This window comes from Embiotoca jacksoni, unplaced genomic scaffold, assembly GCF_022577435.1.
Source record: "Embiotoca jacksoni isolate LCO1_2020_lvr unplaced genomic scaffold, fEmbJac1.0.p SCAF_3, whole genome shotgun sequence".
NCBI lineage: Eukaryota > Metazoa > Chordata > Actinopteri > Embiotocidae > Embiotoca > Embiotoca jacksoni.
This window is the reverse complement of record NW_027185381.1, coordinates 1,866,600-1,882,577: the sequence shown is the minus strand read 5'-3', so window position 1 is coordinate 1,882,577 and position 15,978 is coordinate 1,866,600. Positions and strand designations below refer to the sequence as shown.

Sequence of the window (15,978 nt, the reverse complement as noted above, 5' to 3'; positions counted from 1 at the left end):
TAATGTTTAACGGCACTATATAATCTTAAAACTTACAGACAATTAAATGTAATACAAATTACTTGCAAAACTGAAGTTGGCATCCAATCTGTTGACTGTTTAAAAAAAAATCGATTAATTTCTACAAGTATGACGAGTTTTTGCGCTTAAATCCAGTTTTACAAGTGGAACCAAATCAAATTTCAATTGAGACCTGAGTTTATCTGTTGCGAAGAAGAAGAGTCAAATCAAACTTTAAAGGGTTTAAATGGACCTTAATAATGTAAAAAAAAAGGATACTAGTAGATATTTGAGTATTTTTTGTATTTATTTTTCTCTTTCACTTGTAAATCAAAAGCCAAATCCAGCTGGAAAAAGTCTGTTCTTGCAGTTTGTGCATCCAATGCTAATCATCACTGAAACTCTGGGATCTTGAGCATCTTCAAGAGAAAACCAAACCAAAAACACCTCTCAAAGCACAGAAAAACCCGTCTGTCCCTCCACTTTCACCAGTCCAACGTTCATCTGGTTGAATGTTTGGTCTCTGAGGGTTTTATAGTGAATGGGAATCATCATGATCTTTTTCCATCCTTTTATAGCGTCCTGGTGGCACCGAGCAGAGTCCTTAAATGAAATCAGGCTCCTCCTTAACGACGCCTGATTTACAGGGTGAAGTTGACAGGGGATGATGATATTTCAGGAGCTTGCCGGCCGATTGGTCTGAGTATACTGCATTTCCTTAAACCGGTACCTCCGTATCCATGTCTGAGCCCTCATATAAAACCCCCGGGATGATTTCTTCCCACTGCCACAAGTCTCTGCTGCCCTCCTCCTGGACTTTCTCTCTCATCGTAGGTGAGACCAGTTTCCATTTGCTCCACTCTGCATGCCTTAACAGAGCTGGTAAACGAATACCAAGTGGCTGCTCTGTGGAGACTGTTACTGTCTTTTTGTAAAGAGCTGTTGGTGAAGTGCTAAAGTGGTGAAAGTCCTGACCCCTGCGGTTTGTTAATAAGTGAAGGGAGACGTGACCCAGGGTGACGGAGAGGGCTGATTACTGATGGATGAAATCTGAGGATTGTGTTTGAATTGTGCTGCACCGAGATTTTAATGAGCTGAGGTTGGATGATGCTCTTACTCTATTTACTTTAGACCTTCTCTCAAGATTTCTATTTGGAGCATTTGGCTGTTTTGGAGAGTTTTGAAATTCGACATTTTCCTGTAAGTTGAAGCTTTTTGATTGCATGATTGTGATATTACATTGTGTATCTTATTTTTTGAACTATTGGAATCATATTTGAACTTTTTCAATTGTCCCATGAGTATAATTTGGCTCTTTGATTTATCTTTGAGTGTTTGAGTTCTTTTGCATTCGATTGTTTGGATCGTTTTCAGGATTTCTTGCTATCAAATTCAACTTTTAAGAATTCTTTGCTTAAAAAAAAATGAACAAGAACTGTCTATAGGTTGAGATGCTTCCAGTTGTTTTCAGGTTAATTTGAGGAGATTAACAGAAGTTTGTGTGTGAATAAAGCAAAAATAAAATACAAATATAATACAACTGAAAAAGTGGGGCTGAAACAAGATGATTTTTGATAGAAACAGCAAAAAGCAATCAAAGATCTCGCTTGGACAAACAGTTGGATAACCAGAGCAATTGCTGTGATTTGTTTTACAGTGTAATGTTATATTAAAGTATTGGACTATTGTGAAATGAATCCCCACATTTTGATTTGGTGGAGCTTTGGTGAGAAAAACAACACATTGATATCATGGATGTCTTGTTATGATAAAGTTTTTTTTTTTAGATGTACGGTCATCGATAATACTCATGATCTATTTGTAACAGTTTGCGGTTTGATTCCTGGTCTTGGACTGAACTTTTCTGAAGCTTTTATCAGAAGAATGAAGAGATTTTGATCTCAAGAAAAAAGGAAAACATTTCATTGTTCATGTGGGAAATTTTTAAACAGCAAAAAAATAATTTATATGCAGTCAAAGTCTCAAATCAGCCTGTTTGTGTTTGTGTTTCAGGATTGAGACTCAATCAGATGAAGATCTAGATCTTTATAATATTCTCAGTATAAATAACTCTTGAAATCTGATTCGGGAGAGCGGCTGCCGGCCGAGCTGGGTTTGTTTTTGTGAGTGTGTGATGGTGTGTGTTGTGGCTGGTGTTGGCAGCTGACACGCTGCCGCAGCACATTCTGCCGGACAGATTCTTCTCTGCGAAAGCAATTGAAGTGTTAACTCACAGAGGAAATTTAGTTTTGAACACCTGCAAAGGAGCTTAAGGTAGCGCCGACATTTGACCCCAACTCTAAACTTAGTCCTGTCACCACTCAGCTGCTCATTAAACATCTCAGTAGCTCACATTTATACACAGGAGGGTCTTGTATATGATTATTTGATCATAAACTCTCTTTCTTTCTTTCTTTCTTTCTTTCTTTCTTTCTTTCTTTCTTTCTTTCTTTCTTTCTTTCTTTCTTTCTTTCTTTCTTTCTTTCTTTCTTTCTCAAACAGGTTGTGAAGAGAAAAAGACGCCAACATGTCTGAGTAAGTGTTGCTTCTCCGTCATACATCACTGATTCAGATCCTTTACATAATGAGTGTGTTTCAATGTTGGAACTGAATTAACTTAAGTTGAAAATATTTGATTCATATTTAAGTTCAAAAGCGTCCGCAGTGAAATATACTCAAGTACCAAAAGTAGGCTATTCACTGTGAAGACTTTTAGAGGAGAGAAAGAAAAAAGAAAAATAATTTAAGAAAGGATGGAAAAAGTCGTGAAGTCCGTTTCTTTCTCCGTCTGTCTGTTGGAACAAATACTGTCAAGACACCAACGATTTTGTTTGATCTCCTCACAGCAAAAAGATGACTTCGAGCCGCAGGCATCATCTGAAGGTACGACACCTGTCGTTGTCTGAGCTGAGTTTTGAAATGCAGTCGGTACCAATACTTCAGAAATGAAGCTGCTGATTGATAACAGGAGAGGAAGGTGTTTGGAGTTTATTCCAGTGAATTATGATGGCGTGTTTAGTTGTTTCTCATCTATTCAATATGTTTTTTGGGGTCTGATCAGTAATCTGTCTTGTATCGTGTAGTTGAACATGAATAATGCAGAAGACACAAGCAGTTTAACCTTCTGCTGTGTGTGAAGTTCTCCACAGATGACGATCGGGACATTTCTTCCTGATGACTTCAACGTTATCTCACAAGAACTTTTGCATTTCTTCTAACGACAGTTGGTGTGTCGGTCCAGTCCATTTTTAAAATACATTACGTGATGCCTTTTGGGCTCATTACACATTTTAAAAAGGCAGATCTCCATACAGCTGCTGGCTTGGAGCACAGCTTCAGCTGCTCTGCCCGGCTGTGATGGATTTGGCTGGATTTGGTTACTGCTTGGACTTAGACTGCGTCTGTGGTTGAATCTCTGGTGCTTTGGATGTGTCTAGCATTACTGCTATTTTAATCTGCGGTGAAATAGTGTGTTGATGATGCATTACCTACATAGCACAGAGGTTCAGGTATACAGTGGCTTCAATACAACAGCCAGCACAAACATCACTGCACACACACATTTAAGACTAATATTATTTTGGTCATACTTTATTTTACAGGTTACAGAAATAGAAGAAATTTAATTTCACCCACTCAGCAGCAAAACTCAATCTAATTTCAATCTAAAAACTCAATCTAATTTCAATCTAAAAACTCAATCTAATTTCCATAAAGAAATGTATTGTTAGTCTTTTTTTTTTTTTTAAATCTGCAGCAGAGGTACAGGGATTCGTCTCCAGTAGTTGTTGTCTGTCAGTGACCTTGTTAGTTCTTGACCAAAAGTTTGCCGTCTTTTTAATCATGTTTAAATCATCATTGTGTAGTTGATGTGTAACAGCATATATGAGCTGATGTGGTTTCTGTTGGTCTCCTGTTTAATCCAGCTGGTCTTCATCACAGCTGACAGAAACTTAAAGCAGCAGCTGAGATGAGACAGAAGAGACATTTTCAGGCTTTGAGGCGCTACCTGCTGGTTCGATTTGTCCAACACACAGAAGGTGTTTTGTAGTGTTGATCAAGACCATCATTATTGAGCTCACGGTTTGCACAGATAATGAGTCCTGACATCTTATACAGATTGCATTGTGTATGTGTTGCATCGAGGAAAGTCATGGTGCAGAATTATCTGGGCACCAAAATGGTTTTCCAAATGTCACACTTTTGAAACACCCCCTCTGCTCTACGCTTTCAGGACTATTGGAAACTAAAATGTCTGTAAAAATTATATTTATTGTCATTAAGACCGTATTTGAAACTAGTTAGATTATATATCTCCTCCTGCCATTAAATGTAATCTGGGTTTTCCTGAAATGTCAACAAGGGCCATATTGGATCCACATCCGATATACTTCATCCGGTACACCTCGCTAGTCCCGGGTTGGACTCTCTTTTCCCCTTTAGATCCGCCTTAATTCTTCATGTCACAGATTAAACAAGGTGCTGTAAACATTCCTCAGACTTTGATCCATGTTGACTCGACAGGATCACACAGTTGCTGCAGATTTGTAGGCAGGAACCTTCATGATACAAATCAGTGCTCTGATTGTGATGTTGGCTTTGAACAATAAGGCGCCGTGCCGTCTCTCCATACCGGTTTAACGTCACCGAGACACTTCATGGAATTGAGCCACCATTATTATGATTAATTCCACTGCTTTTACTCCTTTGACAAGTCCAAATGTCTGTTGTTCAAAGAGTATATAGTGTTATATTGTGTTTTGCTAGGTTACATTAAAGTAAAATAATAAAATAATAGATTAAATTATATTTGAAAATTTTTTATAATGGAAGAAAAAGCATCAATGTAACTTAGGATAGACCCAAAGACCCAAAATAGGACATGATAGCTGACTAAATGAAGCTAAATAGCTCACAAGTTAGAGACCTTTTTTTCATTTCTCAAAAATATCTCATCTTAAAGTATATTTGTAGTGACGTGAATTCTCCAGCAGGCGGCAGCGCAGCCATAAAAACATTGCAGAATTATTCAACGTAGTAGGATGCGATAATCTTCAAGTGGTAAATCTATATTTAAAGGTCTTTACCTCCAAACACTATTGTGTGACTGAGAAAACTACTTATTACCATAAAAATGTAATTAGAAAATATTTTGATGCCAGAATAAAATCACCATCCAGAGAAAATAAATCAATGATATAAGACAAAAACCTGCGTCTTATAGATGCCAAACGCTGGAATTTATTAAATGGCAAAGTTAACAAAGGAAACTCATCCAATACGTTGAAATTAGACGCTGGAACGATGTTGAGGACTGAGAAGAAGTAAACTTCGCACCCTCTAAGCTCCCGATGCAATTTATTTATTAACGACACTGATGAAGAGCAAAGTGCTTCAAACGTCACTGATGTTATAGTGTTAATAAATAGCTTTGAGTTTGCCTAATTTATTTTGCAATTATTAATTAAATGGCCTACTCTGCCACAACGTCCCTCTTCATGGTTTAATTTAATCCATTTAATTAATCTAATTGAAATTTGTTTGTAGTTAACGCGAGTACCTTTTATCTTTTATGGCTGAGAACGGCCTGATTCACATTCAGTTCAACAGACAAGAGTCAGTTTAATGTATTACATGATTAACTGAATCAAAAAGTTGCATTTCAAATTAAATTGTTTGAATTATTTATGTGAGTGGGATTAAATATGTAGAACATCCAAACCCAACCTGCCCTGTATTGGAAAGGTCTGTTCATGTGTGCTCTGCCCACTGAAGCCACAAAAAACAGTCCTCTGCCAACACTTAGTGGCTGAATGAAAGTATTTTCTGCCTTCTATTGGCTTTTGTTGACTTTTTGTCCGTCCTGCAGAGTTTGATGCTGCAAATTGCAGCAGGCTGGCTTGTACAGGAGAAGAAGGACATCACGGCCGCCAAGCAGGCCTACATGGCTGAAACCTGTTCCTCCCCCAGCCTGAGCGGAGACCAGGCCACCCTCATGGTGAGAGACACCACAGCTTTGAGTCCTACCTAATGGACATGAGACACCACAGCTTCGAGTCCTACCTAATGGACATGAGAGGCTCTTCATTTCTTTATTAGCATCTCTTTAATTGGTAACTTGTGGTCTTCAACTGGAATTATCCAAAACTTAAACCCACAAACTGTCAAATAACGGTCCCATGATGTTTCTCTAATCATCTGTCAAATATTTCAAGTCATTGGCAGCCTATTGTCTCTATTATCATGATGATTTATTATTTTATGTTTATTTAGGAAACCTGCAAAAAGTTGCACGCCCTCATTGACAAAGTGGATGATGAGCGGTACGACCTGCTGTCCAAAGTGGGAAAGGCCGATAAAGAGGTACACCTCCTCCTGCTGTACCGCCACAAACCATCTCTCTGATGAGTCTAATCATGGAAAACAAAAAAAGAGAGCTGGCTGGTCTGTTTTAACCTCTTCAACATTATTAATAATCTGGTAAGAAGAAAACATGCTGGAGTGACAAAAAAGGAAGCGGTTGATGTTCGTCCATAACATAAGAAGCTAATAGCCTGCAAACCCCAACTTTAATGATAACTTCTGGATGTGAATTTGCTGAATTCAGGTCATTATAATGGAGTCAATGCAATTATGGAATTTAGTTGGGGAACATTTTGCATCAGTACATCAAAACGAAGCAGAAACATCATCACAGCAATGGCAGCTAAGACTCATGGGTACTGAAGTTTAAGGGTCGTTCTCCATGTAGTTTTCTGTAAGAAAGGAATGTAAAATATTTCTATTCTCTTCTATTTCTATGATCAGAAAATATAATGGGGAAACCACTGACCACCTTTTAGGTTTTTTTTTCAATAATTAAACTGTAAAAACAGCTTTTTTTTTAATCACATCATGTACAGCATGCCACAAGGTTCAAATCTAATAAACAATAAATCTCCTAACAGCAAACAACAAACACCGTTGTCATCGGTTCTGAAACAACAGCGCTGTGTTTCAGCAGGTTTGAATGATATTTACAGAGAAAAGACACAGAATCAAATAACGAGCTTCAAATATTTTGTGGGGAAATTCTTCAAAAGGTGTTTCATAACTCATAGAAATGCATCACATAACCACTTTAAACCAAACTCCTTCTCTACTTTTGGCCCGATTCCACCTTTAAACGACTCGGTCGCTCTCAGATTGACGACCTGAAGATCAAAGTGGTGGAGCTGGCCGGAGTGAAGAAGCCCGCTTTGAAGAGAGTGCGCATGTCTGCCGACGCCATGCTGAAAGCTCTGCTGGGCTCCAAACACACGGTCAACATGGACCTGAGGGCCAACCTGAAGCAGGTCAAGAAGGAGGTGAAAGAGGAGGTGAGTCTTGTATGAGGACGGTCGGACCGGCACCAAGAGTTTTTACAGAAGTGTTGACTGTCATTGATTGTGGACTTTGTGTCCTGCAGCCGACGGAGGCCGCCGGCGACTGGCGCAAGAACATTGAGGACAAAGCTGACAGGAAGAAGATGTTCGAGACTTCCTAAACTTAAACTGAACTTAACTATGCTCCTGGTTGTGGTTGCTTTCGGCTGTTGGCGGTTTTTATGGAATTTCTAACATTTTTGAAATACTTTTGTTTTCATTAAATCAGTGAGTTTCAGCCTGCTGGGTAAAGACACTTCATTTTACAGATTCTAAATATTCGACTTTCATTCTTTCTCCCGTTTGCCTCTCTGGCGATGTTCACTTTTGACAACTTCCTGCTCCCAGACTGTTTGTAATAAATGTATTTGTTTCATACATCCGCTGTCATGAGATATTTTGTCTTTGACTCAGTGATGTGCAACACTGCAGAGCGAGCGCATCGCACACTCAAAGATAGCTGAAAAGTAAACGATGTCGACTTTCTTTTTCTCTTTGTTTCTGTTAAACGTTAAAGAACCAGTTCCCCTGTAACATAATTCATCCTTTTTTCAGATTTTTAAAAGGAATCCAGTAAAAGTTAATGTTTTTACTTGATTCAAAATTTTAGCAACTGGGAGTAAAATAGAGCTTTAAAAAGTCAAACACAGAGAAGCATCATGATGCAGCTGATTACTGAGCTTTAATAAAAACAGGAGTTCTGTCTGAAGGTGCGTTCGAGCTTTAACGAGGTTGTGTTGTGCTTTTCGTAGTGCTGCGCATGCCAGTGAGAAAGAAGACACAATATTCATGCTTCCCTTCGTATCAACTCCGTCCCCCAGAAATTACATTTATCCACAACTGAACGTAAAGTTACATTTGCTGCTAACACAATAAGAAAGTGTTATTCATGGCAAGTGGAACTAATGTTCGTACTGAAGTTTCACAACGTTGTGTATTCTATGGTTATATTTAATCTAATTAAAATCTGCAGAGACTCACAATTCTGCAGTTTAATTACAAAAAAACAACACGGTTATTGAACCGATGACGCAACCTTTACATAGACGTAAAGAAAGTGCTGTTAGTGATGCACTTTGTACGGTGCAATACATACATGTTGTGATTCTGATGGCAAATATAAAACAATTGGGAAAACCATTTAGTAATAAACAAACGTAACGTCTGGGGTTGTTATCGACCATGAGTTTGGGGAGCTGTGAAAAGTGAATGTCGACTGTCCTTTTGTAATTCTCACCTCAGAGATTTTGGAAATACTGAAGCCAAATCTTTTGGAAATGCTGTCTTGTTCTGGTGATTTGATTTGAAAACACAATCTGTACAGTAGTGAGCGGCGTTGGAGAAGTCGTATTGAGGTCTGGCTGAACAGAGCAAGAAATTTTTGAGCGAATGATGTGAATGTGCTGATTAATAAATACTAAAAAAAAAAATACTGTCGTCAGAAACTCAGCTGACGAGCTGGACTAGATGTAAATAACTAGCCACAGCCAGCTGGCTATCTGCGTCTAACGAAGCTGTTGATTGGTTTGCTCTCGGCTTGCAGCTGTTTAATGTAAAGGATTAAATGCAAAGACATATTTAAACCTAGTATCACAGCAAAGTGTGAAACAGACACGCGAAACGTGAAATAGCCACGATTTGGCCTGTCTCGGCGTGACATTTACACGTCTCCCTCTAGTGGACAAAAAGGAAACCTGCAGAATGCTGCATCACGTTTTTCGGTGATACCGGGTTGAATATTTACACTAAAACGATGAAGCCGTTGGGAACGTCGATATTTTCCAAACTCTGGATGGCTGAAATTACAATACATTAACTTCACATCAAACATCAACTGAAATGCCACAACTCTTGATTTCTGAGCGTTTAGAAAACATAGATTTTGTGAATACCACAAGAGCGGGGTGTTTATATGGATTATTCTCATGAACACAGTAAACATGAACACGTTCGAAGGCAGCATCTGGTTGCAAATGACTTCAACACTGCAAGTTGGCAGCATTTCAACAGTATTTAAGCTTCTGTCGTCCATCTTTACATGAAAATCCACCTTTGGGGTGTGTGTGTTTGTTTGTGTGTGTGTGTGTGTGTGTGTGTGTGTGTGTGTGTGTGTGTGTGTGTGTGTGTGTGTGTGTGTGTGTGTACAAAAATGACATTTATTTGAGGACCATTTCTTTATTTAAAAATTTTAAGTTGAAAAAGTAAATGCATTTTAAAAATATTTATTATATTATATTTTATATTTATTTATGTAACTATAGTTTTTATGATACACATTGTTTTAATTGAACTCACTAATAATTTTGAATTCACCATAGCTCTAATCTGTCAGTAGAAACTGTTAATTACATGTTAAATTTTTTTATGAATCTGTTTTTTGTGTGATTAGAACAACATTATGATGTGGTATAAACATTTTATAATTTCGTATATATTGGTTATAAATACTAGATACGGGGACTTAAAGTGTTGTTACCTTATTTTCAGCCAGGTGATATATCAGCACCGCTACAGACATCTGAAATGTCTGTGAAGTACATGTTTTAGTCAGATATTAAATTTGTCGAGAGCAGAAAATAGATGACTCAAGAGAAGAAATAATCCACGTCAACCACACGGTGGCAGCAGAGGACTTCGTGTCCTCACGTCTACTGATTTCCTCACGTTCACTATTTTCAGTTTGCAGTCCTCCGCAAACACCTCACACGCAATTCTGATCACCTGATCTGTGTCTCGTTAAACACTTCTATCACTGAAATTTGGCATTAATTAGAAATGTTCGCATTTTATTATAATATATATGATTCATACTTGTTACAAAATTTAACTTGAAGGTATATAAACTTTGTTTTTTTAACTGATAATAACAATATCATATTTAAATGGACCTATGCAGTCACACAGGAGGTGAGTCACGTCTGTTTGATTCTCTTACTATTCTCTATACATTTATAAACTGTATATTACATTTCTTGCCTTTTTGTTTTCAGTGTATTAAATATTATTTTTATTGTTTGTTTTCAGTTGCTGTGAATCCAACATGAACCAAAACAGCTCCGCTGGACATGAGTCAAAAAGGTCAATATTTAAGTTGATGGTCTGGTTTGGTTTTAAAGCATCTTTCTGCTTAAATCTACATTATATGAGAATCAACTTTTTAAACTGCTGTCAGCATTCTTGATGATAAACCACAAGTTATTACTGTTTTGTTAAAGCAGTTAACTTTGTAATGGCCTAATTTAGAAAGTCGAGGTCTCTCTGATGATGTGCTTTTGTCATGTTACAATCACACTAATGGCCAGTTTCCAACATGTAAATAGGTTCACATCCACATCAACGTTGTAATGACAACATGCAGTGTTTTTACTGAAAGCTCTGATTTATACGACTTGGTACTAAAACACAACAGATTTTAGGATCAGACCTTTAGTGGTCTTTCAAAAGTCTTCAATCCCGCTGTTAGATCGCTGATAGTTGGCTCGGTGGTCTGTTGACATTTATAATGGTTCTGAATAAACAATCAGATTTCAATATATTAAACCCATTTCATTAAATTCAGGTTGTAGTTAATGGAACGAAAGGAAAGGACTCAGTCATGATAACCAGAAGTCTCCAAAGTATGTAAAAGTTTAAGTTATAAGCAGATATGAGGAGAAATATAGAAAACATTGTTTCAGTCTCTGGACCACGAGACCAGTCCACCATATAATCAAGCAATTTAATGAATGTAGTAAAATCGGGTCGTCCCTCCAAACTGTGCACTTAAGCAAGAAGCGAACTGGTGAGAGATAAACATTTCAGACCAAAAACAACTTTTAAAAAGTTCAGCGGCTGCAATAAAAGAATGTTTTGATGATGTCGTGTTCAGAGTTGAAGAAAAGCTTTTAATGTCGGGAAAAACAGTCAGAAAGTAAAAAGGACATAAAAGGGAAAATGTGCAGTGCAATATTAACATTGAGCAGAAAGTCAATGTTTTAATAGAAATATGTTGCAAAACTGGGAAGCTCTTATTGTGAAGTCTGTCAGGCCAAAATATATTTTCCTCCTTTGGACAACAATGTCTTCAATCTGGTTAACTTACATTATCGCAAAGATATCTCCGATTCTTGAATGTGGTCAAATGGACCGAGTGTGTACAATCACGGCAGCGTTCACCTTCATTATCCAGGACTTTGAGTCTCGTTAAGTCAAATGATGTCTTATATTTTCATTGACTCCTTTTTCAGATCCCTTCGCGGCCGACTGAAAGCCTGACCCGTCCCCTCGGAGGACCGCTGACCACCTCAGGCCGACCAGATGTCAGCTACGGAGTATTTATGAGGTGAGTGGTCAAAGAATGGAAGTATTTTAGGAGCCCGTTGGCCCGGTTGGTCTCAGAGCTCCTCATGGCCATAAAGAGGAGCGGCCGGACCCCCGGCCCAGCACATATATATCCCCCACATCTCTTAGTAGGATTTTAGTTTGTGGCTCCCTTGCTGTCTCCCAGTCCTTCAGTCAGTCTCGGCTGCCCTCCTCTTCATCCCTTTGTAGGTGAGAAACTCTTTTACTTTGTGATGCTCGCTGGTCAAAAGATTTTAAACTTCTTTGCTTTTTGGAGAATTCAGATGCTGTTGAACAATCTTATCACAGTTTACTAAAATGCATGTGGATTTAAAGAATGATATCTAAGTACTTACAATCGAAAGAACCGAGTGTGCAAAGTCATGTTTTAGATTCAGCATTGTGCGTCCAATGATGAAAAATGGAAAAATATCCAGGTGCTTATATCAATGGATAAACACAGGAGGATTTCTAAAATCTGTTTCAAATCTGTTTTTATTTTAATATAGAATAAAATGTAGACTCCAAAATCTCAAACATTTAGCTGCTTGTAGGTCTGATTAACTTTGAACCTAAATATCACATCACCGCTGACAGATGAGAGCTGTGAGCCTGTTAAGTCAAAGTAAAAAAGTTAGTGATGTAATAACATGCTGCAAACGCCATCAGCATCTTTCAAACACATCCACGTTCACCTGACGGGCAAAAGAGAAGAAAACCTGGAGATGTTCCCACTCTGCAGATTAAATGACTGGTGGCAACACAGCACAGTTGGTCACCAGAAATATGGGAAATAGAAAGGATGGTAAATATAATAATTCTTTATTCATATTTTTGGTAACACCTGAATCAAAGTTTGGATTTGAATATTTTGACCTTTTCACGTCTGAAGGTTGCCGCTTGCATTTTGCTCTCTTTGATCTCACCGCTCTTAAAAAAACTCATCATAAATGTCAAATGACCTTTGACCCCTGAGCCAGGATTAGCTGTGACCCGGTTGCCTCAAAATTCATGGATCTTGAACCTTGAACTTTAAATAGAGAAATGACCAAAGACCCCTACAGAACGGCCTCCACATGACCCTCAGACCTTATTTTGACAATAAAACTTTTACATGTAGCATTTGCTCATCGACCTCTTTCTTTTTAAACATCATCACGGAATCATTACTGAACTCAATTCTTTGTGCAAAAAAGGTTTCAAATGTCTTGATTGCAACGGCTTTGTTTTTGTGTGAAGATCTGATGATGAATGCAAAACATGAAAAGATGCAGTCGCTCATCACCGGATCAGTGCTGAGGTGACTTTTTGCTGTATTGGAGTTAAAAACACGGACGTCTTCCTTGTAACTGCAGGGTCAAAGGTCGGATTCTGGTGTTCGTAATGTCGTTAAGATGCTGAATGTGTTTGTACTCTGAACAAAACTAAGGTTAGTTTTAATAGTATTTGTAGTTCAAATGATTTATTTTACACTTCATCTAAAAGTGGAACTAACATGCAGTCTATGTGGATGATATATGTGGACGAGGGGAAATGACACGTCGGGATCATGTGATTGGATCAACTGTTCCACATGTGGAGATGCTCAGACTTGTACTGTGATCTGACTTTGTCTCAGGAAACGGCATTTATCATCATCACCTGATTCATTTACGAGATTCACTGCATGAAGAACGCAATTTTAATGCGAAGATTCATGAATGTCAGTATCCAGATGACATATTCAGAAACACATCACATGTTAATATCAGGTGCAAATATGACCTTTGTTTTAATTACAATCCTCTTCTGAATTAAAATATGAAAAACAGTTTTTAGTTTGGTCACTAGCTGAATTTTGTCGTTGGTGATAATAAATAAATTAAAAAAAAAACGGAGGTGCTGAAAGTTTGAAAGTCTGAATGTTTGGTCAGATTTTTAATCTTCTTCTTCTTTGGTCAAATATTTCCAGATTCAAATGGTTGTTTTTGTCACATAAAATACTGTATTTTAGTTCAGATAAAGTTTGTTCTCAGGTCAAGACAATAAATAGTGATGGAGAGAGTTTCACTTTTTACTGAAGGTTTTATTCTCAGTAAAAAGTAAATTACAGAAACATGGTATCATGGTTTAGTTTTTCTTTCAGAGCTAACTTTTAATTCTGAAACACAACCCCAAATGTTCCTTATACTTTTTGTGCTAACGGTCTTCTTCTGTTTATTCCCAGAGTCTGAAACCAAAAAGAAGCCAAGATGTCTGAGTAAGTACATGTTTGAATACTGCCATTAACAAGATTTAAAAGGAAAGTTGGTCATATTAATTCATTAACATCCAACATTGTATTAAGAATTTCTGTGAGAATCCCTGTGTTGTTATTAATATCACACATGTATGAATTAAAGCGTAAAGAAGATGACATGGAGCCGCAGGCATCATCTGAAGGTAACACCGACTCAGCATCACTTCTTTATTATTACCGAATAACTGAATGAGACGTCGTTGTGTGTCTGCAGTTTGTAGAAACGTGCTATGCATTGCTAACATGTTCTCTTAACAGCTCTTTAATGGACTAAATCTGTGCTTTGTGTCTCCTCTGCACCCAAGTGGACCAAACAGTATATTATTGTAGTTTTAAATAGAAAAAACCCCCAAACAGCTAAAAGTAATAACATCGGTGTCATGGTGGTGTAGAGTTTGATGCTGCAGATCGCTGCTGGCTGGCTGGAGCAGGAAGCTAAAGAAATCACAGCCACCAAAGAAGCTCACCTGGCAGAGACCTGCGCCGCCCCCAACCTGAGCGGAGACCAGGCGTCCCTGGTGGTAAAAACACAGAACCACACGGGTAACACCTGCTCCAATGTGACCGGGTGGTTCTCGGAGAAAAACGTTTCTCTGTTGTTATTTTTTTATACAAACAGGAAATCGCCAAAAAGCTGTTCCAGGCTATCGACGCGATCGATGAGGACAGATACGACACCGAGGTCAAAGTGGCAAAGACAGACAAAGAGGTGGAGACACTTCTCTGTCATTGGATGTTTTCTCTCTATTTATCATTCAAAACAGATTTCATTCTGGTCGGATGTAATCAGATGATGATCTTGAAATGCAAGAGATAATTATGAGAACTACGCCTTCATAAATCTTCTGTAATGCTGCATGCTGGACATTTTATTACAATGCACATACATTAAAAATGATATTTACAAATAGTTAGGTCAGAAAAAAAACCTAAAAATGGTAAATACATTCAACAAATGACATTACAATCTAGTCACACAAATCTTTTGCCACATTTAACAGGAGAAGTAAACTGTATTTTCTTTTACAATTCTAGAATGTAAGTGTTAAAGTTTTATCAAAGCATTACATCCATTGGAAACCTCCATGTATCTCCAAACTCTCAAAACGTGAAACTGTTACGCCTGGACAGCCCAAAGCGTGGCTATCTCACGTTTTGCTGTAGTGGACGAGCGTGTCTATTTCACGCTCTGCTATGATACTGGGTTGATTGCTTAGATGTCATTAAAATGATAGAGAATCAAATGTCTTTGAGCTTCTGCTTTTTGCTTTCAGATTGCGGAGCTGAAGCTGAAGGTGGTGGAGCTGGCCGGAGTGAAGAAACCCGCCCTGAAGAAGGTGCGTATGTCCGCTGACTCCATGCTGGCCGCTCTGCTGGGCTCCAAACACAAGGTGACCATGGACCTGAGGTCCAACCTGAAGCAGGTCAAGAAGGAGGCCAAAGAGGAGGTGAGACGCTTCGCTGCTTTAGACTTTAATGTGATGTTTAAAGGCAGGAGCTGAATTATCCCCGTGATGGACCTCTCCGTCTCTCAGGGTACCGAGGCGGTCGGCGACTGGCGCAAGAACGTCGAGGACAAAGCCGACAGGAAGAAGATGTTCGAGACTAACTGAAGACTTTCTGATCCGACTCTCCGTTTTCACTCCGGGTTGCTGCGACTCTTCCCGACTGTTACTTTTGCCTTTTTTTCATGGAATTGGAACAATTCATACAATTAAATCTTATTTTTGGAATAAGGCAATGCTGTGATGCTGCAGTTTGTTCCAGGCAATGTTTGGAAGTCTGGAGGAAAAACGATAGATTTTTATTTGGGATTTGAGCGGTTTGGTCACTGTTCATTACTGTTACGTTTTTTTTTGTCAGGAAATCACCTCAAATTAATTTATGTTGATATATATTCTACATATATACACTAAAATTATAGATAGTATTAAATATAGAAAAACTTAATATTTAAACTGTTCGTAAATGTTTCTT

At 38.2% G+C, this 15,978-nt stretch overlaps 2 protein-coding genes across 4 annotated transcripts; both read left to right on the top strand.

Annotated features, from left to right (window-relative positions):
- Nucleotides 1-758: 758 nt before the first annotated feature.
- LOC138206654 (troponin I, fast skeletal muscle-like) lies at nucleotides 759-7,641 on the top strand. 2 transcript variants are annotated; one of them, XM_069163501.1, is made up of 7 exons: nucleotides 759-834; nucleotides 2,503-2,535; nucleotides 2,847-2,883; nucleotides 5,870-5,998; nucleotides 6,274-6,363; nucleotides 7,185-7,358; nucleotides 7,448-7,641. In XM_069163501.1, exons 2-7 carry the CDS (start codon nucleotides 2,528-2,530, stop codon nucleotides 7,523-7,525), a joined length of 516 nt encoding a protein of 171 aa, XP_069019602.1. In that variant the 5' UTR covers nucleotides 759-834; nucleotides 2,503-2,527; the 3' UTR covers nucleotides 7,526-7,641. The 2 variants fall into 2 exon arrangements, with proteins under 2 accessions (XP_069019602.1, XP_069019603.1); XM_069163502.1 differs by having other exon boundaries at nucleotides 791-830.
- A 101-nt stretch (nucleotides 7,642-7,742) lies between these two features.
- On the top strand, nucleotides 7,743-15,738 carry LOC138206653 (troponin I, fast skeletal muscle-like). Of its 2 annotated transcripts, XM_069163499.1 has the most exons (9): nucleotides 7,743-10,310; nucleotides 10,428-10,481; nucleotides 11,630-11,724; nucleotides 13,930-13,962; nucleotides 14,105-14,144; nucleotides 14,394-14,522; nucleotides 14,621-14,710; nucleotides 15,276-15,449; nucleotides 15,537-15,738. In XM_069163499.1, the coding sequence occupies exons 4-9, from the start codon at nucleotides 13,955-13,957 to the stop codon at nucleotides 15,612-15,614; spliced, it is 519 nt and encodes a 172-aa protein (XP_069019600.1). In that variant the 5' UTR covers nucleotides 7,743-10,310; nucleotides 10,428-10,481; nucleotides 11,630-11,724; nucleotides 13,930-13,954; the 3' UTR covers nucleotides 15,615-15,738. The 2 variants fall into 2 exon arrangements, with proteins under 2 accessions (XP_069019600.1, XP_069019601.1); XM_069163500.1 differs by having other exon boundaries at nucleotides 7,743-10,481; nucleotides 14,307-14,522.
- Nucleotides 15,739-15,978: the final 240 nt, after the last annotated feature.

Bases quoted from the DNA above. Each gene is read 5' to 3' on its own strand.
- LOC138206654 (XM_069163501.1), top strand. The intron at 6,364-7,184 runs GTACACCTCCTC...GGTCGCTCTCAG, and splicing joins TGGGAAAGGCCGATAAAGAG to ATTGACGACCTGAAGATCAA. The intron at 7,359-7,447 runs GTGAGTCTTGTA...TGTGTCCTGCAG, and splicing joins AGAAGGAGGTGAAAGAGGAG to CCGACGGAGGCCGCCGGCGA.
- LOC138206653 (XM_069163499.1), top strand. The intron at 14,145-14,393 runs GTAACACCGACT...ATGGTGGTGTAG, and splicing joins GCCGCAGGCATCATCTGAAG to AGTTTGATGCTGCAGATCGC. The intron at 15,450-15,536 runs GTGAGACGCTTC...TCCGTCTCTCAG, and splicing joins AGAAGGAGGCCAAAGAGGAG to GGTACCGAGGCGGTCGGCGA.